This window comes from Musca domestica, unplaced genomic scaffold (genome assembly GCF_030504385.1).
Source record: "Musca domestica strain aabys unplaced genomic scaffold, Musca_domestica.polishedcontigs.V.1.1 31, whole genome shotgun sequence".
In the NCBI taxonomy this organism is placed as follows: Eukaryota; Metazoa; Arthropoda; class Insecta; order Diptera; family Muscidae; genus Musca; species Musca domestica.
Genome location: NW_026712309.1, coordinates 2,988,467 through 3,006,877, shown reverse-complemented (window position 1 = coordinate 3,006,877; position 18,411 = coordinate 2,988,467). Strand labels below are relative to the sequence as shown.

At 36.1% G+C, this 18,411-nt stretch overlaps 2 protein-coding genes across 3 annotated transcripts in view; both read right to left on the bottom strand.

Moving 5' to 3' along the window:
• LOC101894323 (long-chain fatty acid transport protein 4) overlaps positions 1-18,411 on the bottom strand; it is a 100,654-nt gene that overhangs the window by 52,424 nt on the left and 29,819 nt on the right. The window lies entirely within an intron of this gene.
• Positions 13,158-17,010, bottom strand: LOC109612159 (uncharacterized). Of its 2 annotated transcripts, none has more exons than XM_020035937.2 (3): positions 16,841-17,010; positions 15,879-16,770; positions 13,158-13,558 (listed from the first exon to the last, which is right to left on the bottom strand). In XM_020035937.2, exons 2-3 carry the CDS (start codon positions 16,617-16,619, stop codon positions 13,436-13,438), a joined length of 864 nt encoding a protein of 287 aa, XP_019891496.2. In that variant the 5' UTR covers positions 16,620-16,770; positions 16,841-17,010; the 3' UTR covers positions 13,158-13,435. The 2 variants fall into 2 exon arrangements, with proteins under 2 accessions (XP_019891496.2, XP_058980884.1); XM_059124901.1 differs by having other exon boundaries at positions 15,879-16,751.

The following is an 18,411-nucleotide window of genomic DNA, read 5'->3' as shown; positions in this document are numbered from 1 at the left end:
TTCACATGCGAAATTTGAAAGAATCCCTGTAAATAATGTCGCTAAAATCATTAAAATACCGAATATCGGGGGGTACCGTTATATGGGGGTTATATGAAGACGTGGATCTACATGGCTCATTTTTTGACTTTGGATGAAGTATCCATTACGAACTTCAAATACCAAATTTGAAACGATTCGGGTAAACAATGTCGCTAAAATCATCAAAATACCGAATATCGGGGGTACCGTTATATGGGGGCTATATGAAGACGTGGACCTACATGGCTCATTTTTTGATTTAGGATGTAGTATCCATTACGAACTTCAAATACCAAATTTGAAACGATTTCGGTAAACAATGTCGCTAAAATCATCAAAAAACCGAATATCGGGGGGTACCGTTATATGGGGGCTACAGGAAGACGTGGACCTGCACAGATAATTTTCTGTCTTAGGCTGTAGCATCCATTACAAACTTCAAATGCCAAATTTGAAATAATTCCGGTGAATAATGTCGCTAAAATCATCAAAGTACCGAATATCGGGAGGTACCGTTATATGGGGGCTATATGATAACTTGGACCTACGTGGCCCATTTACGAACTTAACCTGCCTACTGGGAAAATATACATGTGTGCAAAATTTTAGCCTTCTTTCTCAATTTGTTCGAAAGATAGCGTGATTACAACAGACAGACAAACAGACGGACAGACAGACACGCAGACAGACAGACGGACATGGCTAAATCGTCTTAGAATTTTACGCTGATCAAGAATATATATACTTTGTTGGGTCTGACTTGAATATTTCGAGGAGTTACAAACGGAATGACAAAATTAATATACCCTCCATAGTATGGTGGAGGGTATAATTGTTAAAAATTATTCAAAAATACATATTATAACAAACTAATTGGTGCCTTAAAAAATATATAAAAAACTTCTTATTTTTTACAAAAAAAAAAAAAAAAAAAAATAATAATAATAATAAATAAAATAATATTTTTGACATATTAATCTTGCCAAGCGTTGATGCTTCTACCATGGTCGATACCTTACAATACTATACATGAAGTTGAAACGTCCAAATGATAGATATATTTAAAATGATATTAAACTTTGGCTGTAATCATTGAGTTTTCGCCTTATATCCTGCTAGAGGGAGTTGAAAATGTATCGTATACAATTGTCAGGAGGACATGTCTAGATCTTCAGCATTAAAACAATTCGCGATAGAAAGAAAATTTTGGAATTTTCACCGCTTCACCCCCCAAATTTAATTCGATTTGGGTACATTTGTGAGAGTTTATGGAAGAATAATGTCCACTAGTTAAACAATGGGTGATAAAAGCAGAGAGAAAATATGGATGGTCTACGCCCGAGGTGTGTTGCAGAGCATAAACACAACATAACATTGGAATGCCTTCAGCTCATGCATATTAAATTAAAATAATTTTTATATTTTTAAGTATTTGAAGATATTGCTTATATTTTGATATTTGATATTTAAAAGTTGTACCGAAAATTTAATTTATACAAAACAATAAATTAATAAAATGTTGTAATCTTTCGAAGAAATTAAAAAGACGTTAATTTTCGAAATGATTAAAGAAACTGGATTTTTTTTTTGGCAAATCGTAAATATGTAAATTGTGATGGCGCGCCAGATAACAATTAATTTATTGACCAATAAGACCTGGCTTCTCTTGAGGGAAAGGACGGTTATTGAATGAGGTATAATAATTTGCGATTACTTCTCAGTGGAAAAATTCGAGCGTTTCCAGATTATAAAAGAGTGTTTAGATACAACATTTGTTTCAGGATTAACCCATTAGAATTTATTGCTTAAGGTACGTTTACATACCAAATCTCTACACAGATTCACCCTGATAATTGACCAATTACAATAAATTTAACGTATGTTTTCCATAGTAAATTGTTTTGTAATTGACCAATTATCAGGGTTAATCACGAAAAATATTTGAACGTAAACTTACTTTTATGGAATGGCTCATTGGGTTTTTACATTGGTACTGCCATGGTAGAAGAATACAGGGTGTCGCATCAACACAGCTGCTGGGACAATGAACTGTCAAGCCCATTATGAGCGAGGTTCTGAAGCAGTTGGCCAATATTGACCAACTCGTATCTGACTTAAGACTGATTAAAATATCACAACGTGCCAAATTTGGACTATATCGACTACTTCCTATACTTTATATGAGATGTGTACAAATTTTTGGAAAATGTGGATATATGTGGATCGAAGTATTCCATTTTCATACTTCGTCCAATACAGATAATAATATTGGGATGTGCAAAATTTGAAGGAAATAAAACATTTATATTCAATTTCTAGCGAAATCATAAATTTCAGATTTCTGGTTAATAAAATATATATAGGTATAGCAAATTGTAAAGAATCGCCGACTTGTTTCGCAAGTTATGACAGATATAAGTACTGGAAATTGTGACCCTTTGTGGATGAGGTACAAGAAGGGGTTGGCAGATATACAGGATGAGATGAAAAAACTGCAACCAACTTCAGGCTGCTGTCATTTCTAAGCCACTCGTCCGACAGCTTATAAAATTATTCCAGTGACAGCTCATTATATTGTTTACAAGCCTACAAAAGCATTTTGGTGAGAATTTTCCAGAAAAAAAAGGTATTCGTGATGGAATTCAAGAGTGATTTCTTTATATTTGGCTGGAAAACCGCAAGTGGCTATCGTTAGAGCACTCCAGCATTTAAATGTGAATAAAATGGTAGCGTAGCCCGAGCGACCATCGCCATAACAGCCGATGGTCGCTCTCCGCTCGCATGCATCGACCGTGGCATCAGAATAAATGCCGAATATTATCGCGAAAATATTCTGGAGGGTGTATTAAAGCCTTGGACACCCAAACATTTTGGCCGCAGACCTTGGACATTCCAAGAGGACCCAGCACCATCGCACTCAGCACGCGCCACCCAAGAATTGTTACAAAATGAGGTTCCTCGCTTCACTTCAAGCGCACAATGGCCATCAAAATCTCCGGATGCCAATCCGTTGGACTATTGTGTCTGGAGTATTTTGGCAAGGTTGGCACTAAATAATACCAAAGTGTCGGTCACCTCAAGCAAGCGCTTCGCTGGGAATGGGCCAAAATACCGCCGTTTGGAGGCCATATTTCGTGCCAAAGGGGACCAATTCCAACAAATCTAAACTTATTCTAAAATTTGATGCTATTTCCTACATTTTGCTTTCATTCAAAGTTTCAAAAAGTCCAAAGTTTAAAAAAAATGTAAAAATTATGACATTTGACATTGTTGCAGTTTTTTTCATCTCACCCTGTGTATCATCTTCACAACAGATCTTCTGTTGGTAAAAATGTTTGTATGTGTGCAATTGAATTATTTCGCATTCTTTGAGCGTTTTGTTTTCAAAAATCTTGAACCCTATGTGGGGGAAGTAACAGAAGAAATGGTCCGATATGTACCATCTTTATAACAGATCTTGTGTTGGTAGAAATATTGAGATGTCCCAAGTCTGAATGGAATCGGATGTTAATTTCGTGTTTAATGAACTTCATGAATATTCAAAATTTTGACCCTTAGTGGGGGAGGTACCAGAAGGAGCTGACCGATATATTCCATCTTCACATCAGACTTTGGGTTACTGAAAATATGTTATCTGTGTAATTTGAAGACAATTGGAATCTTACATCAAATTTTATAAGAGTTATAATTTTGCAACATATTGATCCCGTGTGGGGGAGGTACTTGATGGAGTGAACCGATATTGCCCTTTTTCGCGCTTGACCTAGTACTGATGCAAATATTAGGATTCGCAAAGTTGGAGCAAAATCGGAGTATCCTTTCTCTTTCTGTGCAGTAAACTATTTTCTTTTAAAAGGTTGACATTTTGTGTGAGAAGTGTCAGAAGGAGTGGACCGATTTTGCCCATCTCCTAAGTTTGAGAAAAATATTACGATGTACCAAGTTTGGATCAAATCGGATACTTCCTTCAAGAGTTATCTTGCTCACCAGACAGTCACACATACGGATGGACATCGTTAGATCGACTCCAAATGTCCTGAAACGGATTTGGTCCAAAATGACCTTGGGTCTAAACCGTCATTTCGATGAGGCACGTTTTGGCCGTATCAAATGATACATACAGGGTTGCCCATATTCGACGGACCCATCTGGAAACGCCATAACTTTTGACAGAGATGTCACATCGCTTAATGACATACCGCGTTTGAAGCGTCAGTCCAAGCAGATTTTTACCATGAACCAATACACGACACGCGAGCGCTCTGAAATAGTTGAAATTTACAAGAAGTCAATTGTGAAAACTCAACGTGCGCCTTCTAAGAACGCCATTAAGCGTTTATACGAAAAATTTTCGACTGGTAAGGCTCTTTCTAATCCGAAGAGGCCATATAAAAGTCGACCAAGGCGATCGGCCGAGAATATCGCTGCCGTACGAGCCAGTGTTGAGAGGTCCCCAAGAACATCCCAAAAACGCCGTTCTCAGCAGTTGGGCATGGCTCGATCCACTTTACAACGGATTATTCGCATTGATTTGCATTTGTTCCCGTACAAAATTCAATTGACGCAAAGAATATTGCCTGCGGACAAGTCTCGTCGATTGGAATGGGCCCAAAGGGCACAAAGGTCTGTCGAATATGGGCAACCTTGTACCCTCTGTAGCCATATAGCTGAGGGTATAATAAATCAGTACTGCGAAATATCAATACAAAAGATAAATTTTCTTCAAACAAAAAATTAGATTTTTATAAGATTTCTTATCCGACACCAATCGGAGGTTGTTATGATGTAGATTTTTCAACAATTTTTACAAATTTAAATAATTTCTCATTCAAAATTTTCAATTTGAAAATTGCTTTGACAGTTAATTGTCCGATGCGGCTACCTGCACTCTTCTACCACGTCTCAAAGGAGATCATGTTTAAATATCGTAATTCTGTAAAATAAAATCACTTATTCGGTCAACAATTTTGTGTACATTTGACAATTTAGAGGAAATAATCTAGACTTAGCGGGTAACGTTATATATCGGGTATAAAGGAGATTCTCTAAATATCAGTCCCGTTTGTGTCAAAATACAATTAATTAATTCATTGGCAAAACAAACAAACTCGATTTTCAAGTAAAAGGGAAAAGCCAAAAAATCAATAACGTTCATCTTTGGTGGAATCGATAGACGCATTAATTAAATTTATTTATTTTTTGACAAAAAATCAGACTTTGTCTACATTTCCTTTATTTGTATTTCTAATTAGAAGATTTAATGATCGCACAATTTACAAATGAGTTACAAAGTGATACCCATCTTTACCGGTTTTGAGCTATGCAATATTTTCTAATTAAAATTCTGTTTCATCTTTTCTTTGGAAAGTTCAATGATCTTTCACATCAAGAAAAGAACAACAGAAAAAAACGGAGCATAAAAACAACATAATATTTGAGTTCATTTATCTCATACATATTACATCACAAATCATTTCGGAATTCTGAAAGATTTTTTTAAAAGATTTTTTCAAACATAAAGGCAATTTTATGTTCTTGAAGATTTTATAGAAAGTTTAACATATACAGAAGAAGAAATTAACAAAATGTAATCTTTCGAATAATTTGAATACAAGTCACGAGAATACCACTTTTTCTGAAACAATAAAAAACTGGAATCGTAAATATGCAAATTGCGTGGTTTGGCCGATAAGACGTTTAAAATCTACATAAATGTCTTTATGTTATTCTATTTATAAAATGGAATTTCAAATTATAACTCTAGAAATAAAGATATAAGTTTTATTTTTATAAGGAAACCAGCTGGCCCAGTCCGCGTTGCCGGCCCGTAGTTTTAGTCTTTAATGCATACCTACTTTTTGAAGCATAATAATTCACATTTTTCAATTGATTTTGTCCTTATTTGGCATCTTAGCTTCTAAGGGGGTAGAAGACCTCATTGCGCAAATTTTTAAATGTCAATGTTTCGGAGTAGCGTCCATATAAAAGTACCTCCTGATTTTACCTATTTGGAGAGTTTTGATTATATTTTCGAATCGATTTGGTTTACTTTGGGCGTAGCATCTATTATAAACAGTTGATGTATACTTTCTAATATATGTGCTATATTATTTTGGTTTTAACCTCTTAAATTAAAACCTCTGGCTGAAAAATTTATTTCTATTTTGTCCATTTATACTAACAATTGCGCTACTTATGTGGCTTTATGCTTTAAAAACTATGCATTAAAGACTAAAACTACGGGTCGGCAACGCGGACTGGGCCATTTCAACCCCTAAATATTTTGCGAACATCTTCAAAAACAATAAGCTTATATTCTGACCCTAACCCAACACCCAAGCCCTTTGGGATTTTTATTTACCAACCGAAAAATTTCCCAACCCGCATAGTCCCCGTATAACGTTACCTGTAATTTAAGGTATTTAAGGTGTATAGCAAATGTGCAAAATTTCTCGATTTTTTCGGATTTTTTTTTCAATAAGAATTTTCAATTCCAAAGGCATTCTGAAAAAAAATCTACACAAAATTCCATATCAAAATAGAGCAGTCAATTTTTTCAGTTCCGCGATTTTTTAGAGGCTTTTCTCAAAATTTTCTTCCATTAAAAGGTTTCCACTATAATTTCAAATAACCTACAGAAAATTTAAGTCAAATCGGCCCAGCCTTTTTCAACTGATGCGTTAATATACTTTTTTAATTTTTTTACATATATATAGAAGTAGGTGTAGTCAGTTCCTCTGACACCAAACAGATACGCAGGGTTGGAGTCCAGATTACGTCGTATACTAACTGTGAAACAGATATCTTCATGATTTTGGCAAATATTAGGATTTTGGGTAAATCGAAAAAATGGGCGTAAAATTGGGTGTGGTCCCTTTTTTGCATAAAAACCTAACTCGGGGTGGGACGAATATTAAAAAAATTATCATCCAAATCGTTCCAGCCGTTCTCAATGGATTCAATTACCAATGAACAACAATCTGTATATATACAGATTAAAAAGTAGGCGTGGTCAGTTCCTCAGCCCCCAAGTAAATACTTAGGGTTGGAGGGAAGGTCAACAGTATCAAACCGATATCTTCATTATTTGCCAAATATAAGGATTTTAGATAAATCGAAATAGTTCGCGTAAAAGTTGGTGTGGTCAACATTTTTTTTCTTTAAAAACCTAACTCGGTGTATGACGAACGTTTGTACCAAAAAATATGCAAATCGTTCGCAAAGCCGTTCTCAACTGATTCCATTACAAACGAACAACATTTGATTTTTATATATATAAAAAAAAAAAAAAAAAAAAATATATATATATATATATATATATATATATATATATATATATATATATATATATATATATATATATATATATATATATATATATATTATTCTAAAAAAATTGTCTTCATTTTTGGAAAATCATTAATAAAGCTGACAAGCACTTGATCCCTTGAGGTTTTTTTACTTTGGGCTACCAGTTCCATTCCAGCAATTAATCATAATTTGACGTGTAAATTTTCAATTTCGCCTCTATAATTTTTGACAAGCCAGCCTTAAAGTTGCATGCGAATTATTGTTTATTTCGTTTTTATAAAAATACTAGCTGGCCCGGTCCGCGTTGCCGGCCCGTAATTTTAGTCTTTAATGCTTATTATATCCCCCACCTTGGAAAGGAGGGTATATTAACTTTTTCATTCCGTTTGTAACATCCCTAAATGTTCGTCATAGACTCCGTCTGTATGTCTGTTTATTTAAATTACGATACAGCCCACATTATTTGACGTAGAGCTTCAAAATTTAGCAGAACAATTTGTACTGTGTACTGGATAGTTGGTATTGAAAATGGTCCACGTTTTGGTATAGTCCCCATATAACGGTTCCTCTCGAAATTCGTTATTTTGACGATTTTTGTCACATTTCTCATCGGATTTGTCCGCGTTGCCGGCCCGTAGTTTTAGTCTTTAATGCAAATTTAGCATAGCATAATATTTCACAAATCTAGCTCATAAAGGTGAACAAATTTTAATATAAATATTGATTCGACTAAATAGAAATAAATAACTATGGAAGTAGGGCAAAATAATTTCTGAATAGTCAAAGTTAATTACGCTTTTACACCCATTACCATAGCACCTCAAATTGCGCATTAGAGTCCCCAAAAAGTCTATGTTCTTGTTCATAGTAAAATTCAATGACGATTAAACAATACCCGCGTTGTTGTCCGCCAATCGGTAAACATCACTATAGATCGGCGGGCCTGGGGACTATATGGGGACTGTACGAAAATATTTACGTATGTTGACATTTTTCTGTAAGACGGTTCTCTACTCACAAAGTAGCCTAAATACAGCAAATAATGGCCAAATCAGTTGAAAAACGTGGCCAAGACCACAGTCACAGCTGAAATCAGGGATACATTTATATAAGGGTTATACCAAAACGTGGCCCAACCAATATTCTCTTGGGGGTTACAAATTCAATAGAAAACAAAATTTTCTTTTCTGACAACCAATTAGATGTGAAAGTGGACTTGGAGATACTTTATTTAAATAAATTCCTGTGTGGCAATTATATGTATGATGGTTCCCTACCCCAGGGTAGCATAAATACAATTTTTAGCCAAATCAATTAATGAATATGGTCAAGACCAAAATGGGCCCTACTCTGAAAATTTCAAACTTTATGCGAAGAGGTTTTCTACCTCCTTAGAAACAAATATGCCAAATAATGTCCAAAATATTAAAAAAGTGACCAAGACACCAAAAAAACTTAAATCATACGATGGTTATATAAATATGAAATCGGGTTGTACCCTTATCCGTGAGTTATGATCGATATCATGACCTGCAAAAGCGATTAAAGGTATCTCGAATGTTTGGGAAGAATTTCTGCAAGGATAGAAATTCTTTTCTTACTAAGAGTCCCATTCGCTCTACTTTTTTCCACCCTTTATATTTGGTATTTTTCTGATTGTACATTGGACGGATTATTGTGACAGGAAAGAAGTAGTTCCACGCTTTGAAATGAGCCCCATTAGGGTTTTTCGGTAATTTTCGTTTGTTAAAATGTGTTCGCATCTTCCAGCTGAACCACGATGTCGGCCCTGGAGTTGAAAGGTAGATGTCAGTTAACATCGTATTTCCCACTTATTTAATTTTTTGGTGAAAATTTGTATATAGTGAAAAATTATTCTTTATTTTGTTCACAAAAAATTTACTGAATTCAATTAGATAATACAAATTGAAAAAAAAATTGACAAAAGAAGAATAACACATTGAAAAAATCTTCAACTTGTTCGCTGATTTTGTACAGAAAATGTTTAAAGATCCTTATATAGTTTGTCAATAGAATGTACTTCTATTTTAAAATTCGATTCTATTAAATTATTTCGACATCATCTATTATGTTTCGCCACCACATAATTCGGTACTACACTTCCATGTAACTCGCCATCAATTTCATTTCTCAAGAAATCAAGTCAATTAAATAAATTGGTATTAATATTTGAATTCAAAAAAAAAAAAAATAAAAATAAAAATAAAAAAAAACACTACAAATGTACATTAGAAAAAAGTAAGTCAAAATGGAAAAAATTATGCAAAATAAAACATTACTATTGTACATTTCAAAAGTCAAAATGAAAATGTTAATATAACACATTTTTACGCGATTTTTTTGGATATTATCCTTTTTGGAGAGGAGACAATTCCGAATTTGTATGAATCGTTAAAAATAGTCCAGCGGTTCTTAAGTTATAAGCGTAGTAACTAACACAACTTTCTTTTATATATATAGATTAGATAACGTGACATGTTCAGATTTATGTTTGTAGATATTTGCAAAAATGTTCGTTTATGGTATAATTATCTATAATTTCAAATAAATTTTGATCGCTTCGCTGAACTTCAGTGGCTGTAATTGGATGTTTGTTTGTTTTTTTTAGAACCAATGTTCAATGTATTAGGATGTCGAGTGGTTATTCGAAGAGCGAAGAGAGAGCGAGAAAAGGGATATTAGAAGTTCAGAGACAATGATAACTTATACAGGGTGAGATAAAAAACAGCAAAGTCAAATGCCATAATTTTTACATTTTTTTGAAATTTTATTGAATGAAAGCAAAAAATGTCGGAAATAGCATCAAATTTTGGAATAAGTTAAGATTTTTTTGAATTGGTTATCTGTGGCACGAATTATGGCCTTCAAACGGCCAATGAAATCGGCACACGCTGCCCTAATGGTGCTCTGCGGTATTTTGGCCCATTGCCGGCGAAGTGCTTGCTTGAGGTGATCGACACTTTGGTATTTTTTAGTGCCAACCTTGCTTTCCAAAATACTCCAGACATAATTGTCCAATGGATTGGTATCCGGAGATTTTGCGCTGGAAATGAAACTAGGAATCTCATTATGTAACCATTCTTGGGTAACGCGTGGTGAGTACGATGGTGCTGAGTCCTGTTGGAATGTCCAAGGTCTGCGGCCAAAATGTTTGGGTTCATCCTACAGAATATTTTCGCGATAATATTAGGCATTTATTCTGATGCCAAGGTCGATTAATACGAGCGGAGAGCGACCATCGGCTGTTATGGCGGCCCACACCTTCACCATGGCCGGCGCTTGAGTTCTGGTGGCCAACGAAGGTGCATATTTTCAGCTGACCTCTTTGGCAAGTAAACCCGACCATTTTCTTTGTTTACAAACTGCCGGACAACGGATGTATTCCCTTCGGAAAAAAAATTCGGCAGTTCACCACTTTCGGCTAAGCGAAGCAACTCTTTAGCTCTTTTGAGACTATTTTCTTTCTGTTGCGGTGTAGGTTCTTGCACTTTTTGGAATTTCAATGACTTTACCCCGAGCACAATTTTCATTATTTGCCGAATGGAATATTGCGATATGTTCAGATCACAAGCCATTTTTTCGGCCACTGCGACGCGGGTTTCGATCAAGTCACTTCTTTACTTTTTGAAACATTTCTGCTGATATTGCTGTTTTCTTCCGTCCACTTCCTTGACTTCGGGCTACGCTACCAGTATCACGGTAAAAAAAAAGATTTTTTTTCACATTTAAATGCTGGAGTGCTCTAACGATAGCCACTTGTGGTTTTCCATCCAAATATAAAGAAATCACACTATCACGCTTGAATTCCATCACGAATTACTTTATTTACTGGAAAATTCTCACCAAAATGCTTTTGTGCGATTGTAAACAATATAATCAAGCTGTCACTGGAATAATTTTAACAGCTGTCGGACGAGGGGCTTAGGAATGAAAGCAGTCTGAAGTTGGTTGCAGTTTCTTTATCTCACCCTGTATAGACACTTCTCTTCATGGGGGGTAAAGTGCTTAGAAAGAACTTCTAACGTGAATTTGTAGACAATTCCATTGAAAAATGTAGTTAAAACCATCAAAATATCGAATATAGGGAAGTACCGTTAAATGGGGGATATACAATATCGTGGACCTACATATATAGACAATACTCTTCCAGGGGGTAAGGTATTCAGAGGGAACTCCGTTTGTGGATTTTCGACAATTTGGCTACAATCATCAAAATGCTGAATATTGGAGGGTACCGTTATATGGGGCCTATACGATATCGTGGAGCGATATAGCCCATCTTTGAACTTGGTCTCCTTACAGGCTATAGAATTTTACGCCGATCAAGAATATGTATACTTTGTTATGTCTAAAAGTATTATTTCGATGAGTTACAAACGGAATGACGAACTTAATATACCCTCCATACTATTTATGGCGTAGGGTATAATAAACGAACTATTGCGTATCTGGTAGAAAAATACAACTCTGATTTGTCTCGTGTAAACGCTGTGCTATAAACACTTGATAATGTTTACGAGAAATTTACGTTGGAATTATTCACTGTGCAATAGCATCTTCTTATACCCAACACCCATATATATCTTTAACCGATTTCGACCTAATTCAGACTAGAAGTAAGTACATCAAATTTGATGAAAATCGGTTCAGATATAGCCCCAGCTCACATATACATATGTTTCATCCGATTAGAGCTTATAGAGCTGAAATAGAAAACACATTTGCCAAATGTTATGGAGATCGGTTCAGATTTGGAAATAGCTCCCATATATATCCTTATTGCGATTTCCGGTTTATTGTGCAAATAATGGCAAATATCAGCCCAATTGGAGTGAATTTCGGGACGTACGTTTCCCTTTTGTGGAACTCAGCTCCGATATATATTTTTAATAATCCTTCTCGAAATGATATCATGTGCTCTATAGCAATGTTCGATCGATTCACAATTGGATACGGCTCCCATATAAGTTCCCTCTGAAACCAAACTATGACTGCTCTTAGGCCAAATGTTGATAGGTGGTATGATCTACTTCAAATAAATTCTTAGTCGGTACTGCCCGACGCTTCCTTACTGGTTAACTGTCAGGAATACTTATTTTTTGTAGTCATTTGACGATCCAACCTAATAACTTCACATGTAAACTGAATGGCCGTTTCCATTGACCATACTGTTGTTATGTTTCAAAAAAAGAAGTCTTTGCATACCACTCGATTACCTTCAACTCTTTGCAAGTTGAATGAACTCATTTGCTGCCGCGCCAGTAAGCGGTTAATGCATTCTGCAACCAACAAAGTTCGGACACAACGGACAACTCGTTGATGATATCGCCAAACTTTTATTGCAACCTATCGGCAGTTGGAGCTAATAAAAAACAACATTTTACACTGAGAGTTGTTATTGGTGACATGAGCTGGCTCAAGGTTGTCTAGAACATGAGCGAGAGCATCTGATTGTTTTTTAGCTGTTAAACTTGTTGGAATTCGCTTGTCGCTAAATGTTGCACACAGCGGCAGTTAACATTTTATTACAAACTGTAATTATAGTCAATCGGGTTCTGGTTTTGGTGAATCCGGGGAAACATGTTCTGTGGTCACGTAGCTTCTCTTATCTTACATCAAATTGTAGGGATAATAGGGCTATTAAATATGAAGATAACAGGATAACTTACCCGTAGTTTATATAAAATATAACAATCGGAAACATACCTGCAATTAAGGAAGAGAGAATGAGGTTTATTATCATTTCTGAGAAAAGGGGAAGTGGTGTCATATAGGGAGGATTTACAAAAATAAGTAACAAAACCCCTTAAGAATTTTAATAAAATATCGAAACCTTAAATGATGCGAATCAAAACCTTAATCGTATAATAAAACACGTTCAGCTGTTCTGCAGGCTACGCATAATTTCAGAACAGTGTCAAGGTTGTCATTGAGAAGATAACAAGTTCTTTGTTTTTTGCCAAAGGCCAGTTCAATTAACATGGTTATAAAATTTAAAGCAATTACATTGTTTTTATTAGCCACATAATTTGAGCAGAATGAATGAATACTTGGCGAATTTGAAGAGATTTGTAGTCTTGATTTATTTCAACGACCTTCTGGCTGATTTCATTATTTCAACAATTGGTTCCACTAACAGAGTCAACATAAATGCTGTTAAAACCAATAGAGCAATGGCCAAACCGGTAATGAAGCAACAAAGAATCTGCAAAAAGAATATGGGAAGATGTTAGTAGACACGTTGAGGATGAGCAGGAGGATTTGGAAATTCTTTAGGTTTATATGGAACCACTGTGTCCTGTACTGTACAGGGTGAAATGAAAAAAACTGCAACCAACTTCAAATTGCTGTCATTTCTAAGCCACTCGTCCGACAGCTGTTAAAATTATTCCAATTTTATGTTTAAAAGCGTACAAAAGCATTTTGGTGGATTTGGAAATGATGGAATTCAAGCGTGATTTCTTTATATTTGGCTGGAAAACCGCATGTGGCTATCGTTGGAGCACTCCAGCAGTTAAATGTGAATAAATCTTTTGTGTCTCGTACCATCGCTCGTTACCGTGATAACCGACGTCAAGGAAGTGGACGGAAGGAAACAGTAATATCAGCCAAAGTTGTTCGCAAACGTAAAGAAGTGACTTGATCGAAATCCGCGTCGCAGTGGCCAAAAAATGGCTCGTGAGCTCAACATATCGCAATATTCCATTCGGCAAATATTGAAAAATGAGCTCGGGGTAAAGCCATTGACATTCCAAAAAGTGCAAGAACTTACACCGCAACAGAAAGAAAATAGACTTAAACGAGCTAAAGAGTTGCTTCGCTTGGTCGAAAGTGATGATTTGATTTTCTTCGATGAGAAAACATTCGTTGTCCAGCAGTTTGTAAACAAACAAAATGATCGTGTTTACTTGCCGAAGAGGTCAGCTGAAAATGTGCACCTTCGGTTGGCTACCAGAACTCAAGCGCCGGCCATGGTGATGGTGTAGGCCGCCATAACGGCCGATGGTGTTAATCGACCGTGGCATCAGAATAAATGCCGAATATTATCAGCTGAAAATGTGCACCTTCGGTTGGCTACCAGAACTCAAGCGCCGGCCATGTTGATGGTGTGGGCCGCCATAACGGCCGATGGTGGCTCTCCGCTCGTGTTAATCGACCGTGGCATCAGAATAAATGCCGAATATTATCGCTAAAATATTCTGGAAGGTGTATTAAAGCCTTGGGCGCGCAAACATTTTGGCCACAGACCTTGGATAATCCAACAGGACGCAGCACGCGCCACCCAAGAATGATTACAAAATGAGGCTCCTCGCTTCATTTCCAGCACACAATGGCCACCAAAATCTCCGGATACCAACCCGTTGGACTATTGTGTATGGAGTATTTTTGAAAGCAAGGTTGGCACTAAAAAATACCAAAGTGTCGATGATCTCAAGCAAGCACTTCGCCGATAACGGCCCAAAGTACTGCAGAGCAACAGTTGGGCAGAGTGTGACGGTTTCATTGGCCGTTTGAAGGCTATAATTCGTGCCAAAGGTGACCAATTCGCCAATTCCCCCACCTTTTGTGGAGGATGTACCAGAAGAGATGGACCGATATACCCCATCTTTACACAAGTCCTTGGGTTAATAAAAATATTCTGATAAGCGTAATTTCGGATTTTATGATTGTTTTGATTATTCAAAATTTGAACCCTTTGTGGCGGAGGTACCAGAAGGAATGATCCGATCTCTAACAGAAGGAGTAGACCGATATATTCCATCTTAACACCTGACCTTGGGTTATTAAAAATATTGGGATGTGTGAAATTTGAAGACAATCGGACTCTTACATCACACTTTATAAGAGTTTTAATTATTTAAAATTTTGACCCTTTGTGGGGGAGGTACTTGATGGAGTAGACCGATATATTTTCGCACCTGAACTAGAATATTAGGATTTGTAAAGTTAGAGCAAAATCGGACTATCCTTTCTCTTTTTGTGCAGTAAAATATTTCATTGAAAATGTCAACATTTTGTGAGGGAGGTACCAGAAGGAGTGAACCAATATTGACCATATCTGAACTCGATCTTAGTTTGATAATAATATTATTTCGAGAGTTATCGTGCGCACCAGCCAGACAGACAGATGGACGGATATCGCTAGATCAACTCCGAATGTCCTGAGCGGATTTGGTCCAAAGAGACCTAGGGTCTAAAACTGTTATTTCGTTTTGGCCGTTTCTGTAGCCATATGGATGAGGGTATAAAAAGACAAAAAGGCGCGGGTTTAGTTTTGTTTCGTTTGCAGCTGTTGATTGAGAAAATATACATACAAACATAATAACGGTATGAAAGAGTTCTCGGTAAGAGTAAAATCTGCTCGATTTCGAATGAATTGTGCTCCCACTCTAAAACGGGCCAAAAATGCTCGATCCTATTCTAGTGACATTAAAAATCACTGAACTGGGGATCAACTAGTGTGTTTGGAAGTCATGTTTAAAATTTAGTAAATTTGAGCTTTAAAAGTAATCGAACAACTTTACCCCCTCCTTATGATTCATTTTGATCTTCGTGGATTCGCCATGTTTGTCATAATAACTAAACAGCTCATCATCGTATATTTCGGCTAATGTTCTCGGAGAGAATCGTTGTTCCATGCGGCAATATTCAACGCTGTAACGCAGCGGTAGATTGACACGTCTGTATTGATTTAAGATCTGCTGTGAGGATAATGGAAAGATAACAGGGGAAGGCAACTCGACCTCTTTTGGCAGATTTGAAGAATTATCTTGATCTTCATGTCCATAAATTGTTCTTCGATGAAATTGTTCGTTGACATCCAAAGATAAGTTGCTCTCTTGGGACTGAGAAGAGTTTTTGGACACAATAGTGTGGAGAGATGATGGCATTTCATGATCTTCATCATTGTCAGATGTTGACATAATAGAGTCTAGGGAAATTTCCTGGGTTTGTATGGCTTGTTCCTGGGTGGTGGTTGGAAGGTTTTGGTTAGAGGTTCCCTCAATTGGTTCTTTTACATTTTGTAAGCTTATAACAGCTTGAGTGGAATTTGTGGAACTGTCTGTGTCGGACAGCGGACTCAAAAACACATCTTTTGCCGTTTCTTTGAAATCTTCTGGTCTTGAAGATATTTCATCGCTACATACATGAGGTTGAGAGCTTGAAGAGTCTGCTGTATCTGAGATGGCACTGACAAACACGTCCGAATCCGATGACAATGCAGGTTTTGTTGCCGGTTTCTTTGTTTCATTTGGTTCAGACATTATTGCTATTATCGCTGTCTGTCTGTCTGCCTGACTTTGAAAATGCGAATGACCGAGATTTTCAAGACTCTTCCGTGTGCTGCTTTTGTGTTAGACTTATAAATACGAAAATGATTAATGCTGCGCCAAAACCTATTGTGAAAAATATTAACTTAAACGCGAAAAAAACGCTTATTCAGCCACGTGTAGTTATGCACATAAGTACTCAGAATTCTACTTACTTTTTGTTTTGTTGTTAATTCTGTATTATTGTTATTGTTGGGATTATCTAAAGAATTCTTCATTATTTTGTGGCAACAATTTTAATGGCAAACGTTTTGTGACAATTACTCTCAAGAAGAAAAACATTTCAAAATTATTTTTAATTTGTTGAAGTTATTTGCATTGACATGTTTGACGAGTTAAAAAAAATTAGCGATCGAATGACAATTAAATTAAAACAAAAGAAATATATTATTGCAGAATTTGAAGCGTGTTAGATTGGTTATAAATATAGAACATGTGTTAACTGAAGTGATTAAAATAAGTTATATGATTGGGATCAAGGTTTATGAACTGGTCACACAGGAGGCGAATTAATTAAAAAATATTAGCTCCGTTTCAGAACTGCAAGAATATAAAACCAGTAAGGAAAAGACAAAAGTCGGGCGGACCGCTTATATGATGTCCTACATCACTAAACCTATTTGCACAATAAACCTGAAATCGGATTAAGGATATATATGGGAGTTATTTTCAAATCTAAACCGATAAAATTCATCAAAGGTAATTCCGAGCTCTATAAGATATCTGGTACGCAATATCATTCTTCTGGAGTGTATATTACGAATGTGAGGGACTTAAACACTATATCGGATGAAACATATATATGGGAGCTATAGCCGATTTTCACCAAATTCAGGTCATTTGCACTGATATATATCCACAATCAACCCGAAATCGGTTGAAGATATATGGGGGAGCTATATCCAAATCTGAACCGATCTTGATACAACTAAGCAGAGGCATTTCTGGACTGTATGTGCTTTCTGATGCCAAACATTATTCTCGTGGAGTACATATTACGAATTAGAGTTACAAATCGGGTTTCATCCTATGGGAGCTATAGCTATATCTGATCCGATTTTTTTTTCAGAATTCGATGTACCTGCTTATAGACTGAATTTGGTCGGATGTACCAAAATTGAGGACCTTTCGACTGATATTGGTCATTTGGTGAACAAATAACACGATATCGGTTGAAGATATATATGGGAGCTATACCAAGCCTGAACCGATATTGGTAAAATTGGGCAGATGTATTTCTGGGCTGTATTTGATATCTAGTATCAAATAACATTCTTGTAGAGTGCATATTACGAATGTGAGGGACTTAAAAAACCAAATCGGATGAAACATATATACGGGAGCTATAGCTATATCTCAACCGATTTTCACCAAATTTGATGTACTTGCTTCTAGACTGAATTCCGTCGGATGTGCCAAAATGCAGGTCATTTTGGATAATATTGGCAATTTGGATCATAATTGACTAGAAAGCGGTTAGATATATATATATGGGAGCTATATCTAAATTTTAACCGATTATCGCCAATTTCAATAGGGTTCGTCCTTGGGGCAAACAAATATTGTTTGGAAAATTTAATCTTAATTGGATAATAAATGCGACCTGCATTTTGTTTACAAAAATACATGGCTAAAATCTGGCTAAAATCATCAAAATACCGAATATCGCGGGGTACCGTTATATGGGAGCTATACGTTATCGTTAACCTATATAGAGAATTCTCTG

Coding starts and splice junctions, on each gene's coding strand:
- LOC109612159 (XM_020035937.2), bottom strand. CDS start 16,619: ATGTCTGAACCAAATGAAACAAAGAAACCGGCAACAAAACCTGCATTG. Junction 13,559..15,878: donor AAATGAATCATAAGGAGGGG/GTAAAGTTGTTC, acceptor TTCTTTTTGCAG/ATTCTTTGTTGCTTCATTAC.